General features: G+C 64.5%; 3 protein-coding genes and 1 non-coding gene across 9 annotated transcripts; 1 reads left to right on the top strand and 3 right to left on the bottom strand.

Annotated features, from left to right (window-relative positions):
- Positions 1-1,604: 1,604 nt before the first annotated feature.
- Positions 1,605-6,665, bottom strand: PNPLA2 (patatin like phospholipase domain containing 2). The gene is made up of 9 exons (XM_060104505.1): positions 6,345-6,665; positions 4,324-4,556; positions 4,176-4,241; positions 3,607-3,816; positions 3,300-3,360; positions 3,012-3,188; positions 2,766-2,898; positions 2,443-2,565; positions 1,605-2,347 (listed from the first exon to the last, which is right to left on the bottom strand). Exons 1-9 carry the CDS (start codon positions 6,529-6,531, stop codon positions 2,080-2,082), a joined length of 1,458 nt encoding a protein of 485 aa, XP_059960488.1. The 5' UTR covers positions 6,532-6,665; the 3' UTR covers positions 1,605-2,079.
- A 3,238-nt stretch (positions 6,666-9,903) lies between these two features.
- On the bottom strand, positions 9,904-11,832 carry RPLP2 (ribosomal protein lateral stalk subunit P2). Its single transcript, XM_060103987.1, has 5 exons — positions 11,722-11,832; positions 11,409-11,532; positions 10,855-10,903; positions 10,121-10,219; positions 9,904-10,016 (listed from the first exon to the last, which is right to left on the bottom strand). Exons 2-5 carry the CDS (start codon positions 11,529-11,531, stop codon positions 9,940-9,942), a joined length of 348 nt encoding a protein of 115 aa, XP_059959970.1. The 5' UTR covers position 11,532; positions 11,722-11,832; the 3' UTR covers positions 9,904-9,939.
- On the bottom strand, positions 10,690-10,824 carry LOC132494514 (small nucleolar RNA SNORA52). The gene has a single exon (XR_009533092.1). It is a non-coding gene; the product is annotated as a small nucleolar RNA SNORA52 (small nucleolar RNA).
- Positions 11,833-14,169: 2,337 nt separating the features above from the next.
- On the top strand, positions 14,170-20,258 carry PIDD1 (p53-induced death domain protein 1). Of its 6 annotated transcripts, none has more exons than XM_060103330.1 (16): positions 14,170-14,268; positions 14,929-15,308; positions 15,745-16,158; positions 16,504-16,713; positions 16,799-16,853; positions 17,026-17,227; positions 17,305-17,430; positions 17,857-18,036; positions 18,115-18,262; positions 18,378-18,513; positions 18,595-18,745; positions 18,838-18,913; positions 19,039-19,157; positions 19,236-19,349; positions 19,459-19,658; positions 19,872-20,258. In XM_060103330.1, the coding sequence occupies exons 1-16, from the start codon at positions 14,231-14,233 to the stop codon at positions 20,128-20,130; spliced, it is 2,808 nt and encodes a 935-aa protein (XP_059959313.1). In that variant the 5' UTR covers positions 14,170-14,230; the 3' UTR covers positions 20,131-20,258. The 6 variants fall into 6 exon arrangements, with proteins under 6 accessions (XP_059959313.1, XP_059959310.1, XP_059959309.1 ...); XM_060103327.1 differs by having other exon boundaries at positions 18,838-18,961; XM_060103326.1 differs by having other exon boundaries at positions 17,860-18,036; positions 18,378-18,745; positions 18,838-18,961.
- The last annotated feature ends 29 nt before the right edge of the window (positions 20,259-20,287 follow it).

Raw genomic sequence — 20,287 nt, 5'->3', positions numbered from 1 at the left:
GTGTCCCCGCCTCTCGGCATTGCCCCGGTGGCCCAGCGCTCGCCTCATAGCCCGACCCCCCTGCATACGGCCCGACCCCCGAGTGTCTGTCCCGGCAGAGTCTGAGCCCATAGTGGGGGGATGACCCTGGGGACCCTTCCTGCACAGGGCCAAAGTTGGGGGGCAGTCCTGAGGATCCCGATTTAAGGCGCCAAAGTGTGTGCACGAAAAAGGCAGGAAATAGACCAAAATATTTTCAACGGTTTTCTCTAGAAGAGGGGTGACTTTCCTTTCTTCCCTATACTTCTCCAATTTTTTTTTCCATTTTTAAACAATAAACGCGTACTATACAAGAAAATGTTACTTAAACCAGCGGCATAGATGCCTGTGCGTGTGGGGGTGAGTGGCTGGGGGAGAGCAGAGGGAGGTCCTCGTCTCAGCAGGCGCCCCAAGCACTCCTTTGGGGGCATAGCCCTGACTCAGGTTCCTGTTGGGGGAGGGCTGCCAGAAGGTTCTGGGTGGGGCCTGTGTGTGACCTTCCTGCGGGGGGGTGGGGTGGGAGAAAATCCCATCATCTTCCTAGGGGTCCTCCTCCCCGGCCCCAGCCTGGCACCCACCTGGAGGGGCTGGCCTCGCAGAGCTGTCCAGGCAGCGCTGGGGGGCCGGAGGCCTCGGCCTCTTCAGGGGCCTGGGATCCTGCTGAACTAGAACAGGTTGGGCCTATAGGACAGGACCTTGAGACCAAGGGGGGGTGGCCCCTGGCACAGGTGCACGGGGACCTGCTGAGCCGGCTCTCCCAGTCCTGCAGTCCCACTACCGACCGTTATTGTTGGCTGGGGGCTACTGCCGCTGTCCCGCGCCTCGAGGGAAAAGGGCAGAAGGGCAGGTGCCAGCTGAACCCGGCAGGACTAAGCGCTCTGGACCTCCAGCCAAGTGCCCAGCTCTGCTCAGGCGCCCATCACCCCATGGGCCCTTGTGATCCCCAAGGAGGCTGGTTACATCCCCTCAGACTGCCCAGGCAGGGCAGAGAAGGCCTTCAGGAAACCACGTCTCCCCCAGAACAAGATCCAGCCTCCTTTGGCGCAGACCTCGCCCCGCCCAACATTCCAGATCCCTCCTGTATAACGGCAGGAGACTGGGGACACAGTGGGGGGGGGGCAGGGGGACAGGGGAACGAGGTGTGTGCACCTCGCAGTGAGGCTCGTGGTGACAAGGGCAAGACCCGCACCACCCACAGAGCCTTGGGCCAAACACCCCCAGTGGAGCAGGCTCCCAGAGCTCAGTTTGGGAAATCAGCGCCACGCCCCCAGGGCACCATGAAGCAGAGGTGAGGACACCACCTTGGTAAGAAACTGAACAGTTCTGTTTTATCTTGCAAGGATCTTGGTCCCCAATACTTCCACTGGCCCTTAGAAAGCTGTGCCCAAGAGTCCCAGCCAGAGGAGTCAGCTGAAGACTAGGAAGCCCGCAGTGCTTTGAGGGGGGAGCCCCAGGCCCGGCTGGCAGGGCCGGAGTGCCAGGCTCGAGGAGAGCGGGAGCCCAGGAAGTACTGGCCTGAGGCTGGACACTGGGGGGGTCAGCTGGGGGCGGCGGGGGTGGAGGGCATCACATACGAGTGAAGGAGGTAAGGCTGAGCGGTGGCATTTATTACATGTGCTTTGGCAAAAATAAATAATTCACACACATTCTTCAGCCAAACGAGAAAAATGTGGAGGGAGGAACAGGTGCAAAGTTCTCGGGAGTAATACTGCACTGGCGGGTGTGGCTGGCGGGCAGGGGCCGCAGGTGCAGGAGCCCCCAGCCCCAGGGCGGGGCCTGGAAGGGGAGGTTAAGGCACAGACAGGGGGCCCTCGGCGAGGGGAGGGCTACTCCACTCCCCTCCCTCCTCAGTGCAGCGAGTTAGTGGTTGGTTGACAGCAAAGCCCCCTCGGGCAGCGTGAGGGACCCCCATCTCCTCTCTCTGCAGGGGGAACGGAGAGGCCGAAGAGGGGGAGCTCAGCTGGCCCCGGGGCCCCGCCTCACGGGGCAGGGAAGCTGGGGGGCCCGGCCCTCGGCACCGGGGGCGGGGAAGGCCGGAGCGGGCGGCTCTCAGCAAGGGGGCTAGCCTGGCGGGTGCTGCGGGGGCGCGGCGGCCACCCCGGCCGCGCCGGCCGGGGTGCGCATGCGCAGGGCGTCCTGCGGGAAGGCCACGTTGGCGCAGAAGAGGCCCAGCAGCAGCTGCCGCTGGCACTCCTCCCACTTCGCCAGCACGTCCCCCAGCGACAGGCTGTTGCGCATCCAGCTGGGCAGCGCCTCACTGTAGACGGCACAGGACAGCGGCACGGAGGGCAGCGACCGGGTGCGGCGCAGCTCCACCTGCTCCGACAGCCTGCGGGCGGGGAAAGGACCGAGGGAGGGAGGGAGGGCTTTCGTGGGGGCCCCTGAGGCTGCAGGCCGGGGTGGACATGGCAGCGAGGAGCTCACCTGGAGGTCAGGTGGCTGCCCAGCTTCCTCTTGGCGCGCATCACCAGGTACTGGCAGATGCTGCCCGTCTGCTCCTTCATCCAGCGGATGTCCTCGGGAACATCGGGCAGCCACTCCAGCAGGCTGGGGCGGGGCACAAGGCATGGCCTCAGGGGCTGTGGCCCAAACCTCACACCCACCCCACCCCACCTCCGTCTGTGCCTGGGACCCCGACATGGCATCTCTGCAACCCCTTAAACCGGCCGCCTTTCTCTTCCCTCGAGTGCCCACCACCCGGGAGTGATCCAGAGTTCGTCCCTGCACCCCTTCCCCCTGCCCCGCACCGGATGGTAAAGGACACGGCGCTCTCCAGCGGCAGAGTGTAGGGCACCATCATGGCCGTGGCCAGACGCACGGGCAGCATGTTGGAGAGCGTGGTCAGCAGGTCCGTGGGTTCCATGCAGGCGTCCAGCAGGGCTGTGGGTGCAGGAGGGAGGTTGGTGCGAGGTCGGTAGGGGAGGGAGGTGGAGCCCAGGACCCCTCTGCCCCCCGTCCCCCCAGGTCCCCCGTCTCCCGCCAACCCCACATACCCTCGTTGAGCCTCGAGGGCAGGTGTTCCAGGATGTGATCCTCCCCAGGTGGCTGCAAGTGGTCCTTCACTCCGGTCCTCTCCGTGGCCACCTCGGCCTCCTGTGCGTCCTCATCCTCGGGGGCAGGAGGGCGGGCGGGAGGCAGCGCCAGCAAGGGGTTGGGCCGGTTCAGGAGGCCTGGTGCGGGGGGAGGGGGACCCGATAGGCGATCAGCACGGCTGAGGCCGGCTGGCCCACAGAGGACGGCCACGCAGAGCCCACCCGGCTGCCCAGGCAGCCCCCACGCACCGTTCCGCCGCAGGAAGCGCAGGCCATCCCTGTAGCCCTGCTTGCACATCTCTCGAAGCACCTGAGGCAGGGGGATGCATAAACTGGGGCAGGGGAGCCAGAGGTGCCCGATAGAGTCCCCAGTGTCCCTGAACCACCACCCCACCCCGCCCCACTGCAAGCTAACTTGGATTCAGGACCAGATCCAGCTTGGACAGAGGCTGGATGGGTTGCCCCAGTGGAGAGGTTGTGCGGGCCGTAGCCAGGAGAGGCCCCTGGGGAGCTGTCCCCAGTGACCCTGGTGCCCAGCAGGGAGGTCTGGTCTCACCAGGGGCTCGGGCGGGAACAGGGCCTTGGAGAGACGGTAGAGGTTGCGCAGGTTGAACTGGATGCTGGTGTTGGTGACGCGGAGCTCGTGGATGTTGGTGGAGCTGTCCTGTGGGCAGATGTCACTCTCGCCCGAGAACGGGGACACTGTGATGGTGTTCTTGAGCTCGTAGAGCGGCAGGTTGTCTGAGATGCCGCCATCCACGTAGCGCTGTGGCAGGGACACGGGGTCACACGAGGACAGGCCTGCAGGGCGAGTTGAGCTGCCCCCCAGCCACCTCAGGCCCCCCCCAGTGGCTATTTCATTTGGGTGTTTCACCCACTGGGCACGGGCCACTGAGCAGATGGCCAGACAGTGGGGGGGGGGGGGGGGCGGGGAACAGCCACAGGAAAGGTGCATCTGCGCAGGGCTGGCCTGGCTCTTGAGTAACTCCGGGGGAAGTGAGGCAACGGGCAGTGGCAGGAGTGAGGGGCCGGGGTGGGGAGGCACAGATAGCTTCCTCCCCGCCTCCCTGTCCCACAGAGAAGCCGACTCTTGTCACCCAGGACTGGTGCCCAGGAGATACTCACTACCCCCTGGAGGGAAGGAGGAATGAGGCCACAGTACACAGGGATGAAAGTGCTGCAGACGTTGGCCTGTGGAGCAGGGACAGAGGGGGACAGTGAGCAGGGGCCTTGGGGTTCCCACTGAACCCCCGATGTGGCCCCCGGGGCCCACCTGGATGAGCTCCTCCTTGGAGTTGAAGTGGGTTATAATGACGTTCTCGCCATCGGAGACGCGGGTCAGGGAGATGCCCAGGCGGCCACTGGCGCGCTCGTGGCCATCAGCAGGCAGGACCTTCAGCAGGCAGCCCCGGATGATCTTCACCAGGTTGAAGGAGGGGTGCAGTGGGCCCAAGAACCGCTTCCGGGCCTCCTTCGACACCTCAATGATGTTGGCACCAGCCTCACCTGGAGCAGCAGGGGCGAGGGTCAGGGGCCAGCACTCCTGGGCTTTGCACACTCCCCAGAGCTCCAGACCCAGGGTCCATGGCACAGACTCTCGGCACCCCTTTCTAGCCTAGAGGAGTCTCAGTGTCCACCGTGGAGCCTGGCCCACAGCTGGGGCTTCTGTCACCTGCTCCTGGGGAGAGAGGGGCTCCCGGGAGGGCAGACAGCTGGGGCCACGACTTACCCTCTGCCCAGTATTTCCCAACTGCCTGCCCTGATCTGTGAGTCACTGGGCCTGGCGTGACATGGCACCCAGCCCCCACCCCGGGGAAGGGTAGAAGGCAGAGGCTCAACTCTGACCAGGCTCAGCCTTCACCCACTTGGCCAGATCCAGATGCACCGACCCCAGTGCAGCCCAGGGGTCCCACAGGCCCAGGGGCCTGAGGTTGGACGTAGCGGGGCCGCATCACTCCTGGGGAAGCACACTCGCATACCACTGCAGCCGAGAGCAAGCAACCCCCCGACATTCCTCTTGGGGGCCCAGTGGGCACTGGCCTAGGACAAAGCCAGGGTGGGAGCAGGCCCAGGGATAGTCAGGGAGCAGCAAGGCCTCAGGGAGGAGCTGAGGACCATCCCCCAGGTCAGGAGGGGGGCAGCGTGGAGCCAACACCTGCCAAGTTGTGGGGACTCCAGCTGCCCGAGACCACTCCCACCCGTGAGAAAGAAGATTCTTGGGAGTGGGGTGGGGGAGGCGCCATGGGACCATGTCCTCAGCGAGGTACCACGGACCTGAGACCAGCATTGCGGTCTGAGAAGCACTTGCCTGAAAGCCTCCATGAGTAGGAGGGCCAGGGCCACAGTGGTGAATTCCCAGGTCCCAAGAATGTAGAGCTGTGCTCCTTCCACCCCACCCTCCTCAGGGGAAAGGCCACGGGCAGGGTGCAGAGGAGAACACTGGACAGGCTTCTGATGGTCAGGGCATTCCAGAAGCTAATGACCCCTCTGTTACTTTGGCTGCCCTAGTCGGCTGGGGGCCGGGCATCATTCCCAGGACTCCTGGAGGACTCCGTGTGCTGTAAACATCACTCGCGCTGGCCGCCGGAAGTGTGTGGGTGGAGGAAGCCGACTCCGGGGCTGCAGAGTCCTAAAGCACCTCTCACCCCACGGAGTGGGCAAAAACGTCTGGCTGCAGTCCACAGAGGGCCCCAGGCCCACAGTGGGCCGTGCGCCAGGAAGGCGAGGGCGGCAGAGAGCTTGCTCTGGCCGGGCCCAGGCCTGACCTGCCGGCTCCTCCTCTAGGGGCCCTCGGGAGGCACCAGGCCACAGTGCCCGGACGCGCTCCCCAGAAGCCAACCCTTTCCCAGCCCCGGGGCCATGGCAGTCCGGAATGCCATAGCCCCAGGAGACAGTGACCGCTGCCACCCGGGCGGATGCCCGGGGCAGGAGGACGGCCTAGGCCCCTCCCCCGACTCTCGCGGTCCCGCCCACGAACTACTTTCTCTTTCCAACGAAATAGCTCGTGCTGCACCTGCCCGCCCCCCAACCTTTGCGCCCGAGGGGCGGGCCCTAGGCGGCAGCCTCCGCTCAGAGGCGCGCAGGGCCCTACCCCAATCCCCGGGCACCCTCGGAGCAAAACAAGGCAGGCCCCGCCCCTTGTCGGCGTCCGGGATTGGAGCCTCGGTCGGGGTCCCGGGCAGAGACCCCAAGGCCCCCACGGCCCCCGCGGCCCGGCCCGCTGCTCTGCGCTGACAGAGCGGGGCGCTCCGCGCTCACGAGGAGCACACGCCAGCCGCCGCCGGCCCCGCTCACCCAGGCAGGCCCCGGTGACCAGCGCCGTGGCCGTGAGCGCCCCGGCCGAGGCGCCGTAGATGTGCGTGGCGTTGGCCACCAGGAAGGACGCGTGCTCGCGGAGGCAAGAGGCCACGCCGACGTGGTAGACACCGAGGAAGCCGCAGCCTGCGAACGAGATGTTCCATGTCGTCTCCCTGGGGAACATCGCGGCGGCCCGCCGGGCTCCCGGGCTCCGCGGGCAGCCGGCCTCGCTGTGCGCCGCGCGCTCGCCGATCGCTCTGGAGCCGGGGCCAGAGCCGGCCGGCCGGCCCCGCAGTCGCTGTGGCTCGGGGTCTCAGCCGGCGGAGTTGAAGAAGCTGCCGGGGGAGGAGGCGGAGGCGGTGATTTTAGCGGGGGGCGGGGCGGAGCCGGCAGGCGCGGCCCAATTGGGGCGCGCGGGGAACGGCCGCGCCCTCGGGGCGGGCCCTGGAGCCCCGTCCAGGGCCCCGAGGCCCCACCCAGGCCGAAGCCCGTCCCGGAGACCACGCCCCTCTCCGGAAGCCCGTCTGTACCCAGAGATCCCGCCCGGAGCCCCGGCTCAGGCTCTGAGACCCCGTCCCCGCCCCCACCCCTCGCCGCCCGCTGTCCAGGCCACTGGGCCCTGAGACGCGACACCTGCGGCCCCACCAAAGACACTGGCCAGGCCCGGACGAGAGTCCACATCCTCGACCTCCCGCTGCCTCCCCACCTCCCCACCCCGCCGTCGTCGACGGCGGGAGGGGACACCAAGTGGCCCAGAGGTGTGGGGATGGTCGAACTCAGGTCCGGGACGACCGCAGTCTGAGCTGGATACCCACGAGGGGAGGGCCCTGCTGTCTGGGCAGCATCCGCCCCCTCCCTCGGGGGTCGGCCTACAACACCAGCCCGGGACACTGCGGAGCTTGCCGAGGGTCAGGGACCCGAAGGACCCACCGACTCATCCACAGACTTACTTACCCGCAAACATAATACAGGGCACACGCGAATCACACACAGACAACTTCTAGAGATAACACCGGCGTGGTAGACCCACACCGGACATCCCGACCCAGCCCTGCCCGCCACGCGCCCAGCTCCACCTTGGCACTAACCTGGGTTCGACCTGCGTCCTGCCCCAGCTCCTCAGGCTGTGGGGTCTACGTGGGTATGACTCAAGCCCTGTCCCGCCTCACTAATTGCCCCAACAGGTGGAGCACTCCTGGTGATGTCACCCTCCCGCCCCTCTTCCGCATTTTTCTCCTGGACTGTAGGGCAGGCCTAGCCTGGCTTGGATCCAGGGGCTAGCCCTGCACCTCACCCCACCTCCCAAACAAGGGGCTTGTCTGTGCTGGGCAGTGGGTAGCCAGTGTGCATCCGTCTCCTCAGGAACACTAGCTCCTCTGGCTGGAGCTTGACTCAGAACCCAGCTTGGGGCTGCACCGCCCCCCGGCCACAAGGCCCAGGTGGAGAAGCCAGAGCAGGGCCTCCCCAGGACAGGGCCATCTGGCGTCATGCCACCCAGTCCTCAACCTCTGTGCTCCAAGCCACCCATGCTTAGCACCATGTGCGCCTGGCATGGGGACCAGCACGGGTCTCCGTGAGCAGTGAGCAAAGTCAACACAAACCCTGCCCCACTTGGGGGAGGGGGTGGGAGAGATGGTTTCTATTAAGTTCAGATAAGGACTGAGAAGGGCCAAGAGGTGTGCGGACACTATTAACATGGGAAAGCGAAGGGCCGTTCGAAGGCCCTGGGTTGGGGAATTAGGAGAGGGGAGCCCAGGTCTGGGTGCTGTGGGTGCTGGGAATGGGGAAGGCAGGGGAATGAGAGAATCTGACTTAGAACCCCAAATGCTTGGGTGGGATGGAGGCACAGTGCAGAGGATGTGGCCCCATAAGGGTAACTGAGTCCTTGGGGATGCTGCTGGATGCAGCAGGGGACAAGGGGTGTGACACAGTGGGGATGGAACAGACCCCCAGGGCCAGCCTGCAAAGTTCAGGGGTTCACCAGGGTGCCACCAAGGAGGACCAGGACGGTGCAAGCTGAGCCAGGAAACTAAGCAGGCCATCCCTGCAACCTGCTCCAAGGAGAGGCCAGAGCCCATGCCCTCCCCGTTTCCAAGGGACTGTGGGGCTTGGACGGTGGCGCTATCCCAGTGCGGAGAGACCTCTGCTCCCATTTCCACACCCGGGCTGACTTGTTTTCGGTACATATCCCTCCCACCAGGTCCCAGGAGCTCTGCAGCCAGGAACAGGGTGGCCCTTCCTAGAATCCTGGCTGGGGGTGGGAGTGGACCTGCCCCCCTCCCAGTCTGCACAGAGAAGCCCTGGTGTCTGATGCCACAGGCAAGTGTCATGCCCCCACTCCCATGGTGTCCTCTGGCCCATAGGGCCCTTCTCTTCAGCCTCCAAGGCTGGGATTGTGAACTCTGTCCCTGGACCCTGCGTCACTCTTCTGGGGAGCCGTCTCTACCCTAACCTTGGACCATGGCCCCTTGCCACCTGTGTCTCTGGGTACCCACAGCCCTACCTTTCATCCCACTGTTACTTTCCCCTTGCAGCCCACACTGCTTGGACCCCTCATCCCCCCTTAGCCCCATGTCCCACACCCCCTCCCCCGAGGCCCTGTTCCAATCCCCACTCCTCTGGGTAGCGAAAAGGCCATCAGTCCTCTCCCTCCACCCATGAACACCCCTGCCCTGGGGCCTCTTCCTGAGGGCGGGCCCCCCATGCACCCAGCCCTGCTGTCTCATGCTACTCATTACTCTTCTCCAGAACTACAAGCCCATAAAGGCAAGTCCTTTACACAGGCCCACCATGTGGTGGGCACATGGCAGGTACCCACCACACCACAGCCTTCAGAAAGCAAAGCTGAGAACCTACTGGGTGGCCTGTCACTGGTGGGTGACTGCCAATAGCTGCAGGGCCAGGGTGGTGCCTGGATGGGCAGTGGGAGGGCCTCTCCCCTCTGCCCCACATTCTAGGCCAGAGCCTGGCAGAAAGGGCATGGGCAGGCCCGACACAAAAAGACACAGCAAGCACGCAGCCCAACACTGCTGCCCACAAACCACTTCTGAATCTGCCCAGCAAAGGTACTGGCCCACCAGACAGCTGGGGACACAGGCTCAGAAGAGGTAAGTCCAAGTTGCTCAGGGGATTAGGTGGAGCTGGGGCACTGACCCCCCCAGTGACATCTGGAGACCACACACCCACCACCACATCTCTTGTGCATAACTGAGGGCTCTCCCAGCCTTGCGGGAGCTGCTGACAACTGGCCTGACCCACCTTGCAGAGCAGAGACCACCCACCCCTGCTTTTCAAGTGTTCATGGGTGTCCCCCTGAAGGCCTCATTTCCTAGGAAGGCCCTGGCAGTCCACAGGAGCCAGGACCATGCCCAAGAAGGGGGCTCAAGGCTTGGCCACACTCAAGACCCACAGAAAGTGCCCCCCGTCCAGGCACTCCACTCCTGGCTCTTCAGGCAACCCGCTCCACCTCATCGCACAAGAGCCTTGGTTCATCCCGGGATGAGACTAGGATGCAGAGACCACACTCTGACAAAGGGCTCACAGACAGCTCAAGAAATACGTCAACAGGGTTTTATTTACAGGGGAGTGGGCTCTAGTCAAACAAGCCGAACCCCATGTCGTCATCTGACTCTTCCGACTCCTCCTTCTTCTCCTCCTTCTTCTCCTCTGCTGCAGGGAGAAAGAGCGTGGTGAGAAATGCCTGCGGTGCAGGCCACACTCCCAGCAGAGACCCCAGTGTGTCTGCAGAGAGAGCTGCCTGAGCCTCCACTTACCTGCGGCTGGGGCAGAACCCGCAGCAGGAGCTGCAGCTCCTGGGGCCGCAGAGACGGCCACAGCCCCGCCAGCAGGCACGCTGGCCAGCTTGCCAATACCTACAGAAAACAGAAAGGGGAGGTGAGACCACAGCAGGAGCCCGGCCTCAACGTTACTCAAGAGTAACGAGACACTTAGCCCAACGTATTAGGATCCACGTCATAGGTTCCTGTTCTCCCACACAGGAGGGTCTGTTGTCACTCCCAGAAACTGGCTTCTAGGAATCCCTCCAGCAGGGCTACAAGACCACAGCGCCCTGCCCTGGAGGTAAGCTAGACAAACATGTTTACCATCAGGCCCCAGTGTCCAGCAGCGAGCTCAGAGACCAGGCTGTCTGCTGAGCTGGCTTTGCCCCGTCACGGACCCAAGGACAGAAACAGCTCCCCAAGAGCTCAACTTCCAGACAAGTCCCACCTACTCCAGTCTGACAGCACAGGGCAGGGGCCTGTGGTCAGCCCTAGCACCCCAAGAAGGGGATGGAGAGACTTGCTTACAAATGCCCAGTGAGAGCACGGGCGTGCTGTCCCGGGGCTGTCTAGAAGTGCCCGCGGCATGAGCCCACTGAAACCCCGCTCACTCCTCTGGGTAAGACTTCTAGGGTGCTCTGGTCCACAAGCGAAACCTGGCAGGTCACAGGCTGACCGGCAGGAATTAGAATGGACCGTGAAAACGAAAGCCCCGGACACAACCTCACCCTGGGCAATGACGTCCTCGATGTTCTTTCCGTTCAGCTCACTGATGACCTAAAAGACAGGAGTGGCCTAGTTTACGAGAGAGGCCTACCATCACACCCCTGCCCCCAGCACAGCCGTCACGACCGACTCACGACAGGTGAACTGAGACGCCCTACATGTAAAAACTAACACCAAACCTTACCTCTTGAGAAAGGATGCAAAATATCTCACTTTACACTCAATACGTGTCAAAGTAAGTTTCACCAAGTTGGGTGAAAGAAAATAAGATCAAGATGAACGTCACCGCTTTTATTAAAAAAAAAAATTACTAAGAAACCTTCAGTTACACGTGACTTGTGTTTCTACTAAGCCACGCTGAGATTTGGCTTCACTCCCAATTTTTCTTCCTACGGGCTGTACCAGTACATCAGGGCAACCCCAAAACCATATGGGCTGGCAGAAATCGGCGGGAACCTACACTTCCCCAAAGGGAAACGCCGGGTCGGGTAACGGAGGGGTCCCCCTGTGCGGAGTAGAGCAGACCGGGGGCTTCGGGCCCCAGCGAGGCGGCTACCTTGTTGAGCCGGTCGTCGTCCGCCTCGATGCCCACGCTGTCCAAGATCTTCTTGATGTCCTTGGCGTTGGGAGAGGAATTGCCCCCGAGGGCGGCCAGCAGGTAGGAGGCGACGTAGCGCATCCTGCGGCGCGAGGAGAGGGCGGCGGAGTTACGGGGAGGCCTCCCACCCCCACCCCGGCCCGTGGGCGGCCACGCGTGGCTCGGCCCGGGGACCCCGCAGAGGCTCGGCTCGCGCCCTGCCCCGCCCGCCCTCCCTCCCTCCGCGGCACTCCCGGCCCGGCCCGCGCCCCGGCCTGCCCGCCCCACTAACTTGGCGGCGGCAAAGAAGCCTCGCGCGTGCGACTTCTGCGGCGTTAGGGACGGAAAGGAAGGCGCCGGTGCGGGGGGCGGGGGTAATTCGCTACCCAGAAGCCTCCGGAACCTGCGCGCAGCGCCCCTTGAGGGCGCCTCCTAGTGATGTCACACGGTGCCTAGCCCAGGAAGACGCAGGTGACGCCATTATCCCGTCTTGTCCCACAGCCACCACCAAAAAGGCGGAAGGCAGTTCCGGGCCGCCTTCTTGTATAAGTGGGGTGAGTGCCCCTCGAGATCCCTGGGGGAAGCGGGGTAGAGCGAGACGCGAGTCCGAATGCAGCGTTTTTCCCTTTAGGGCTCCCAGGATGCCACGCGGCGCCTACAGCTCCCACCATGCAGCGCAGCCTTCACGCCCAGGACGCATCTCTGCGGGAGAGGCTGACGCGGCCGGCGAACTACAAGTCCCATGGTGCATGGAGACCGGAAGCGCGGGTACGCTGCTGCCTGCGCGGGCCGCACGTGGCCCGGGCGCTATTGCACTGGTCCAGCCCGCTGCCCTTCCGGGTCTCAGGTGGTTCCCAGCCGTGGGAACAGTAGGTCGCTGTCCGGCCCGCCTAGTGGGGTGGACGAGCTGCTCCGCGCGCTCACACCGCCGAATCGAGCCGCTGCTCCCCCCCAGCGCCTTGGTGGGGGCTCCGGCCGAAGCTGGGAGGCCCTGTCACCGCCGCCCCGAGGAGCGGGAGCCAGGAGTGCCGAAGCCCGCGTGACTGCCCCCCCACCCCCCGCCCTGGCCTTGTCGGCTCGGGACAGATCTCAGGGTCCACGCGGACGTAGCACACGTAACTCATTCACTCTCCGTGTCAGGAACCCTGCTGCAGGCTGGCGTCGGTCCTGAGGGAACAGGCCCGGTTCTGCCTCCGCAGAACTCAGGTTCTAGTGCGCGGACACACAAAGTAAATAAACGAGGCAGTCCCAGGCTGACACTGCCACGGAGCTGAAGGATGAGAAGGAGCCGGCCCTGCGAAGATGTGGGGCGAGCATCAGGCCCCGGGGGTCAGATGCAAAGGCCCAACTAAGGTGGCCAGAGATGGGTTCAGAGGCAGCAGCCAGCCCATGCGGGCTCGGACAGCAGGTGAACCCACGTGTTATTGCCAAGCACTGGTTTGTTAACGTAAGCCACACGGTACCCTTATCGTATAGATGAGGTCAGGCGTAGAAAGGTTTTCTTGCTCGGTCACACAGCTGCGGTAAAGTGGGGAAACCATTTGGGAAGATGGGACTTTACTGCAATCACACAAGAAAGTGTTGTGATTGTTTTTATTTAAATTTTTTAATGGTAAAATAATACATAACGTAAAACTTACCATTTTAATTATGCAATTTAGGGGCACTAGGTGCATTGACATTGTTGTGCAATCATCACCCCCATCTAGCTCCAGAACTTCTCAAACTGAGCTCTATACACATTAAACAATAGCTCCCCATTCCCCTCCCCCAGCCCCTGGCCCCCACCATTTAACATTTCGTTTCTATGTATTTGACTGCTCTAGGGACTCTACAGAAGTGGAGTCATACAGCCTTTATCCTTTTGTGTCTGGCTTGTTTCTTTTAGAGTAATGTTCTCAAGGTTCATCCACATTATAACGTCAGAATTTCATTTCTTTTTAAGGCTGAATAATGTTCCTGTGATTGTTTTTTTGTTTGTTTTAAATTTTTCTGGCAGCTATCTGGAAACTGAAGGCGGGATAGGAGCTGGGGAGAATGGAGGCCTGGTGGGAACTGCCCATCCGGGTGGGAGGGATGGCGGTAGCTGGTGAGGGTGGAGGAAAGAGAGTGCACACGGTATCATTTGGGGCAGAACAGGCAGAAGCAGATGTGTTCGTGTGTCCGTTTATAGGCACCGACTGTGCGGGGTGAGGAAGCAGGAGTGGGGAAGTTTCGCGAGAGTCAGACAGACCTGGTTTGAGGTCCTTGGCTTTGGCGCTCACCAACTAGTGGCCTTGGGCAACATCTGATCTCTCGGAGCCGCCTTTTCCTTCCTTGTGAGATGCGGAAAGATAGGAGGCAGCATGTGAGGAAGCCCACTGCTGGAGGCATGTGACCCACAGTGATCACCGTAAAAGTAGGGCCATTGGAGCTGGGGCCCAGCCTCTGCAGGGCTTGAGAGGAGGCCTTTGGGGCTGTCTAGGGACATTCTCAGAGCTGTCCTCTGCAGGAGGTGGGTGTGGGGCAGCAGCTTTGACCAGCACCCGATACCCCCTTCAGCCAGAGATCGCACTAGCTCATTTCAGCGTGGGGCCGGGAATGCACAGCCCTAGAGCTGAGCGGGCCCAGGGCCTGAGAACCTCTGAAAGGTTGGGTTTGGTGGCGCGCAACGCGGGCCCTCCCGCGGAAGGCTGGACGGCAGAGGCACGCAGGCCTACAGGAAGCTGAGTGCAGCAGGGCGGCGACCGGCGGAGGGCGGGGCGGGAGGGACACTGAGATCCTGGCCTGCGGACCCTCGCCGGACATGAGGCGAGCTTCCGATGCGGCGGGACCCGGAAACGCGCCGCCGGGAGCGCAGGTGACGCAAGGGCCGCGGGCGCGCCGTGGGGAGGGCGGCGCGGGTAGGGCGCTCTCTCCCGCCCGGGACCCGCCCCGAGAGGTGGGGGCCGCGACTGCGCGGTGCACCGACCTCCTCTGCGGACCGAGGTGCGACCTGGAAGTGGCGGGGAGCCCACCTCCAGGCGCCAGGAAGTGGGGTCCGGTCCTTAGGAACCCCCTCACGCTCACTGCTCTGACATACGCGGGCACGATCACCCGGCTCTTGCCTGGAACACCGGCCCCACGTGGTCGATGAGAGCCAGGACCTCTGGTCAAAGCCGAGGAATGTGAAGGTTGGAGGTGGGGCTGGACCCAGAGTGGGTGGGGGGTGGAATAGGACTTGACACCTCTAGGAGTCTCTTGTCAAGTTTCCAGATTTGGGACATGAAGCCTCACTTTTCCCCTCTCCCCCAAGCACGTCCCCAGGCCCCTCTGCACACAGAGGTCTCCCTGCCTGCTGCCTTCCCAGCCCTGGGGAGTCCTATTCCCCAGCCCCATTTCAGCGATTATCTGTCCAGCCTAGGCTTTGGGCTCTGGACCAGCTGGCCTGGCTCAAGAGCTCCCCCCAGCCAGAGTCACCCTTCCTCTGACTAGAGGACGCCCAGCCTCCTCCTACCCACTCCTCCCCCTGACTCTGCAGCCTCCCTGGGCCCTGCCTGAGCAGGCCTGCCTGGCGAGCTGGGACATGTCTGGCCCCCGAGGACAGCCGGTGGGCGATGGCTGCGGTGGCGGAGGGGCTGGAGCCCGAGACAGTGGCTGTAGAAGATGCTGCAAGAGATGCTACAGATGCTGTGGATGCAGGGCTGGGGGTACCCCCTCTCCTGGTTGGGAACCGACTGAGCCTGGACCTATACCCCAGGGGCTGCCACCGGCTGCTGCACCTGTGTGCCCAGCAGGTCCGTCAGCTGCTGGAGGTGGAGTTCCTGCAGCTGAGTGGCCACGAGGACGCTCAGCTGCTGCAGGCCACCCTGGCCCGTCTGCCCTGGAGCCTGCCACGCCTCCGCTCCCTGGTCCTCAAAGGTGAGCCCCACCTGGTCCCAGCCTCATCGCTAGCTCCTGCCTCTGCTTCTTGGTCCTGAAAGGCAAACCCCGGTCCCAGCCTCATCACTGTTCTCTGCACAGCGCTACCCAACCCCTTTTCCCCCAAGGGGAAGCTGGCTGAGCCTGGGCTCCAGGACCTGGCAGCTGCCGGAGGGGTCTCCAGCAGACCCCAGTGTGGGTATTTTTCCTGGGGTGGGTCACAGGTGATGACTGTCAGCTGAGAAGAGCCTGCGTTGTCTGTCGCTGCCTCCTTCATCTGCTGGTGACTCTCCAGTATCTGTATCCACCTCTCGCTGTCTAAGTGGGGTTGGGGTGGAGGTCTGTGTTTCCATGCACCTATTTCCCTGGCTGGCAGGGCTGAGGTGGGACCTGGGACTCTGGCTCTGAGAGCCACGTCTGCCTTTCCCCCACCCAGGTGGGCAACATCGGGACGCTCTGGGTGCCTGCCTCCGGGGCTCCCTCGCCACGCTGCCCGCCAGCCTGAGTGGCCTCACCCACTTGGCCCACCTGGACCTGAGCTTCAACAGCCTGGAGACGTTGCCAGCCTGTGTCCCGCAGCTGCGTGGCCTGAGTGCCCTTCTGCTCTCTCATAACTGCCTCTCAGAGCTGCCTGAGGCCCTAGGGGCCCTCCCCGCCCTCACCTTCCTCGCTGCCACCCACAACCGCCTGCAAACGCTGCCCACAGCACTGGGGTCCTTGTCCAGCCTGCAGCGCCTCGATCTCTCTGAGAACCTGCTGGATGCTCTGCCCCCTGAGATCGGAGGCCTGAGCAGCCTGACCGAGCTCAACCTGGCCTCCAACCGGCTGCAGGGCCTCCCTGCCTCCCTTGGTGAGTCGCAGCCTTGGCTCCCTGGGCCTGACGGGCCTGACGGCCTGTCGGCCACTGCCCAGCCTGCCCTATCCCTCAGCCCCCTCTCCTCTGCAGGGCCTTGCGCTCACAGGCTGGCCCACCTTGAGCCTTCGGCCTCCTCGGCAGCCCTTGTTTGACCCCCACTTCCCTGGCTGTTGAGGCTCCCTGTGCAGGCCTGCCCGAGCTCTCTCGTCCAGCCAAAGGGCGGAGACTGAAAGGGCTTCTCTGGGAGGCCCCAGCGTGAGCGGCCTGGCCTGGCCTGGCGCTGCAGGGCTGGGGTGGCCCTGTGCGGCCTCCGCGGGTCCTAAGCTGGCGCCCCTGCAGCGGGCCTGCGGTCCCTACGGTTCCTCGTTCTGCACAGCAACCTTCTGGCTTCGGTGCCTGATGGCCTGGCCCGCCTCCCGCTGCTCGCCCGGCTCGACCTGAGGGACAACCAGCTCCGGGACGTGCCCCCCGAGCTACTAGATGCCCCCTTCGTGCGCCTGCAAGGAAACCCCCTGGGTGGGCCTAGCCCCGACCCCCACAGTCCTCCAGGTAGGCTCGCTGGTGGGGACGGGGGCAGACCACAGACAGGATGCAGGTGTCACCACCATCCTAACAGCCCACTGTCCTTCCACAGGGACACCCGTGGTCCCAGAAATGCCCAGACTGTTGCTGACTTCAGATCTGGACAGGTATGGTGTGGAGGAGGGGCTGGGCTGCAAAAGCGTCTGTCCACCCTGTCACCCTGTCCACTCTGTACACCTGCCCGTGCCTTGGGGGTCTCCTAGAGTTGCCCAGGGTGCCAGACTCAGACATATGGGACCCTGCTGCGTCTGACCCGACGTCCCCCCTGTCTTCCCTCAGCTTCACCGTGACCCCCCTAGGCTGCTCCGTGACCCTGGCCTGCGGTGTCCGCCTGCAGTTCCCTGTGGGAGCCACTGCTACCCCTGTTACCATCCGCTATCGACTGTGGCTGCCAGAGCCACGCCTCGTCCCCCTGGGTCCCCATGACTCTCTGCTCAGTGGTGTCCTGGAGCTGCAGCCCCATGGGGTGGCCTTCCAGAAGGCACGGCCAGGGTGGGTCGGGGCAGGTGAGGAGGGCCCAGCCGTGGCCCTGGCACTCACAGCACCCTTGCCTGGCAGGAGGTGGGCCTGTGGCTGCTCTTTGTGCCCCCACGGGCCCGGCGTTGCCGTGAGGTGGTGGTCAGGACCCTGAGTGACAATAGCTGGAGTGACCTGGAGACCCACCTGGAGGAAGAAGCGCCCAAGGTGAGGGCTGTCCAGGCCCATCTGGGAGGGGAGCATCTCTGCCCTCGCCCAAATGTCCCTGACTGTGTTCCTCTGCCCCACCCCGTGCCCGGCGAAGCCCCTGACCCTGTCCCTCTGCCCACCCCCCCGTGCCCAGCGAAGCCCCGACCCTGTCCCTCTGCCCCCCCCGTGCCCGGCGAAGCCCCTGACCCTGTCCCTCTGCCCCCCCGTGCCCGGTGAAGCCCCTGACCCTGTCCCTCTGTCCCCCCCCGTGCCCGGCGAAGCCCCGACCCTGTCCCTCTGCCCACCCCCCCGTGCCCGGCGAAGCCCCGACCCTGTCCCTCTGTCCCCCCCCGTGCCCGGCGAAGCCCCGACCCTGTCCCTCTGTCCCCCCCCCCGTGCCCGGCGAAGCCCCTGACCCTGTCCCTCTGCCCCCCCAACACCCAGCAGCTCTGGGCTCGCTGCCAGGTGCCTCACTTCTCCTGGTTCCTTGTGGTTTCGCGCCCTGTATCTGACGCCTGCCTGGTGCCACCAGAGGGGACATTGCTGTGCTCCTCAGGACATCCTGGGGTCAAGGTCACATTCCCCCCTGGGGCCACTGAGGAGCCCCGTCATGTCCGCATGCAGGTATGGGCAGGGCAGCTGCCATGGGTGGCGGGTGGTACCTGGACACAGAGGTGATCGCTCGGGTGCCCTCTGCTCCAGGTGGTGCACGTGGGCAGCAGAGAACTGCCAGCCCTGCTGGGAGAGCCTGAGGCGGCCGCCAGCCCCATGCTCTACCTCTCCCAGAACGGCCCCCCGAGCTTCCTTCGGCCAGTCACCGTGCAGCTGCCTCTGCCCCCCGGCGTCACAGGTGAGAGGCGGCCGTGTGGCCTCCTGGACCTGTAGCCACGGGGTGGGGGGTGACAGTGCTCAAAAGGGGGGCCCCGGGCAGGGAGGCCTCAGCCTGTGCCCCCTGCCACCCACAGGCCTGAGTGTGGACCGCTCGCACCTGCACCTGCTGTACCGGGCTCTTCCCGCGGCCACCTGGGATGACATCACGGCGCAGGTCGCGCTGGAGCTCACCCACCTGTATGCTCGCTTCCAGGTCACACGCTTCTCGTGGTCAGTGCCCCCTCCCTCCGCCTCCTCGGTCCCCCACCCCCGCCCTGGCCTGTGCACCCCGCTCACGCCCAGCCTTCCCAGGTACTGGCTCTGGTACACCACCAAGACCTGCGTGGGGGGCCTGGCGCGGAAGGCCTGGGAGCGGCTGCGGCTGCACCGCGTGCGCCTCATCGCGCTGCAGAGGCGCCGGGACCCCGAGCAGGTCCTGCTGCAGTGCCTGCCCCGCAACAAGGTGGGGCGGGGGCAGAGGGCTGGGAGGGTGGGGTGGGGGCCGGGGGGCCAGGGCAGGGCACTGGGCTCCCAGCCAGTGGGTCGCCCCCGCAGGTGGACAGCACCCTGCGGCGGCTGCTGGAGCGGTACCGCGGCCCGGAGCCCTCAGACACCGTGGAGATGTTTGAGGGTGAGAAATTCTTCGCTGCCTTCGAGAGGGGCATCAACGTGGATGCTGGTAGGCCCCCTGCGCCCGGAGAAGGGACCCTGGGGTCTGCCCCCGCAGTCCCTGCTGAGCCCACCCCCTGCCCCCAGACCGTCCAGACTGTGTGGAGGGCAGGGTGTGCTTCATCTTCTACTCACACCTGAAGAACCTGAAGGAGGTGTATGTGACCACAACCCTGGACCGGCGGGCTCAGGCCGTGAGGGGCCAGGTGGGCCAACGGGGTAGGGCACCCCGGGCTGCCTGGGCCGAGGCCGGAGCGCTGAAGGCCACCTCATCCCACCCACAGGTGTCCTTCTACCGGGGAGAGGTGCCAGAGGAGGTGCCTGAGGAGGCGGAGGCTGCTCGGCAGAAGAGAGGTGCAGACGCCCCGTGGATGGCCACTCTGCCCATCAAGCTGCCGGTGCGGCCTGGCGGGGGGAGCGTGTGTAAAGGGGGAAGGCGGTGGCCAGGGGTATGGGCTGGAGCCAGGGGCGGGGCCAGGGCTCACTGCCACTGCGTCCTCCCCACAGAGACTGCGGGGATCCGAGGGCCCAGGGCAGGGGGCTGGCCTCTCCCTGGCACCTCTGAACCTGGGCGACGCCGAGACTGGGTTCCTGACACAGAGCAACCTGCTAAATGTGGCCGGGCGCCTGGGCCCTGACTGGCCAGCCGTGGCCCTGCACCTGGGTTTGCCCTACCGTGAGTTGCAGCGCATCCGGCATGAGTTCCGGTGAGTTCTTTTGAGCCTCCCTTCCCACTGCTGGCCTGCCTACTGGAGGCTGGCTACAGTTCTGTCCAGGGGAGGTGGGGGCAGGGAGGGTCTGGCCACCCCTGGCCCTGGCCCAGGGAAGAAGGACCCCATCTTGGGAGGGTGATCAAGACCCTGGGTGTGGCGGGGGGTCCTGGGCTGGGCCCCTCCCTCACCATTCCCCTGTCCCCCCAGGGATGACCTGGATGGGCAGATCCGCCATATGCTCTTCTCCTGGGCTGAGCGCCAGGCTGGGCAGCCAGGAGCTGTGGGGCTCCTCGTGGAGGCCCTGGAGCAGAGTGACCGGCGGGACGTGGCCGAAGAGGTGCGGGCTGTCTTGGAGCTTGGCCGCCGCAAGTACCAGGAGGGCATCCAGCGCACAAGCCTGGCCCCCGGGGACCTGGGCCCACCTGGCTCTTCAGCATCACAACCCCCCGGGCCTGCCCAGGCCTAGAACCTACCGACTTTGGGCTGGTCCCTGACATCCTCTGGCCAATGGTTAGAGGCTCCCACTTTCAAACCTGCCCTGGGTATGGGGACAGTGACCCTCTCCTCCTCGTATAACAAACGTGCACCATCCTGGCTGCCGTCTCAGAGCTCAGTTTCTTTGC

Source organism: Mesoplodon densirostris, chromosome 7 (assembly GCF_025265405.1).
Source record: "Mesoplodon densirostris isolate mMesDen1 chromosome 7, mMesDen1 primary haplotype, whole genome shotgun sequence".
NCBI lineage: Eukaryota > Metazoa > Chordata > Mammalia > Artiodactyla > Ziphiidae > Mesoplodon > Mesoplodon densirostris.
This window is presented reverse-complemented; position numbering and strand designations above follow the sequence as displayed.

What these genes read in the sequence shown, in the direction of transcription:
- RPLP2 (XM_060103987.1), bottom strand. Translation starts at nt 11,531, where the DNA reads ATGCGCTACGTCGCCTCCTACCTGCTGGCCGCCCTCGGGGGCAATTCC. An exon ending in ACGACGACCGGCTCAACAAG is followed by an intron (nt 10,904 to 11,408) that starts GTAGCCGCCTCG and finishes CCTGTCTTTTAG; the next exon opens with GTCATCAGTGAGCTGAACGG. An exon ending in GGGTTCTGCCCCAGCCGCAG is followed by an intron (nt 10,017 to 10,120) that starts GTAAGTGGAGGC and finishes TTCTCCCTGCAG; the next exon opens with CAGAGGAGAAGAAGGAGGAG.
- PIDD1 (XM_060103325.1), top strand. Translation starts at nt 14,231, where the DNA reads ATGCGGCGGGACCCGGAAACGCGCCGCCGGGAGCGCAG. An exon ending in AGTGCCTGCCCCGCAACAAG is followed by an intron (nt 18,746 to 18,837) that starts GTGGGGCGGGGG and finishes TCGCCCCCGCAG; the next exon opens with GTGGACAGCACCCTGCGGCG. An exon ending in CTCAGGCCGTGAGGGGCCAG is followed by an intron (nt 19,158 to 19,235) that starts GTGGGCCAACGG and finishes TCCCACCCACAG; the next exon opens with GTGTCCTTCTACCGGGGAGA.
- PNPLA2 (XM_060104505.1), bottom strand. Translation starts at nt 6,531, where the DNA reads ATGTTCCCCAGGGAGACGACATGGAACATCTCGTTCGCAGGCTGCGGC. An exon ending in GGTCACCGGGGCCTGCCTGG is followed by an intron (nt 4,557 to 6,344) that starts GTGAGCGGGGCC and finishes CTGCTGCTCCAG; the next exon opens with GTGAGGCTGGTGCCAACATC. An exon ending in GCGCTTCCTGCGGCGGAACG is followed by an intron (nt 3,189 to 3,299) that starts GTGCGTGGGGGC and finishes CCCCCGCACCAG; the next exon opens with GCCTCCTGAACCGGCCCAAC.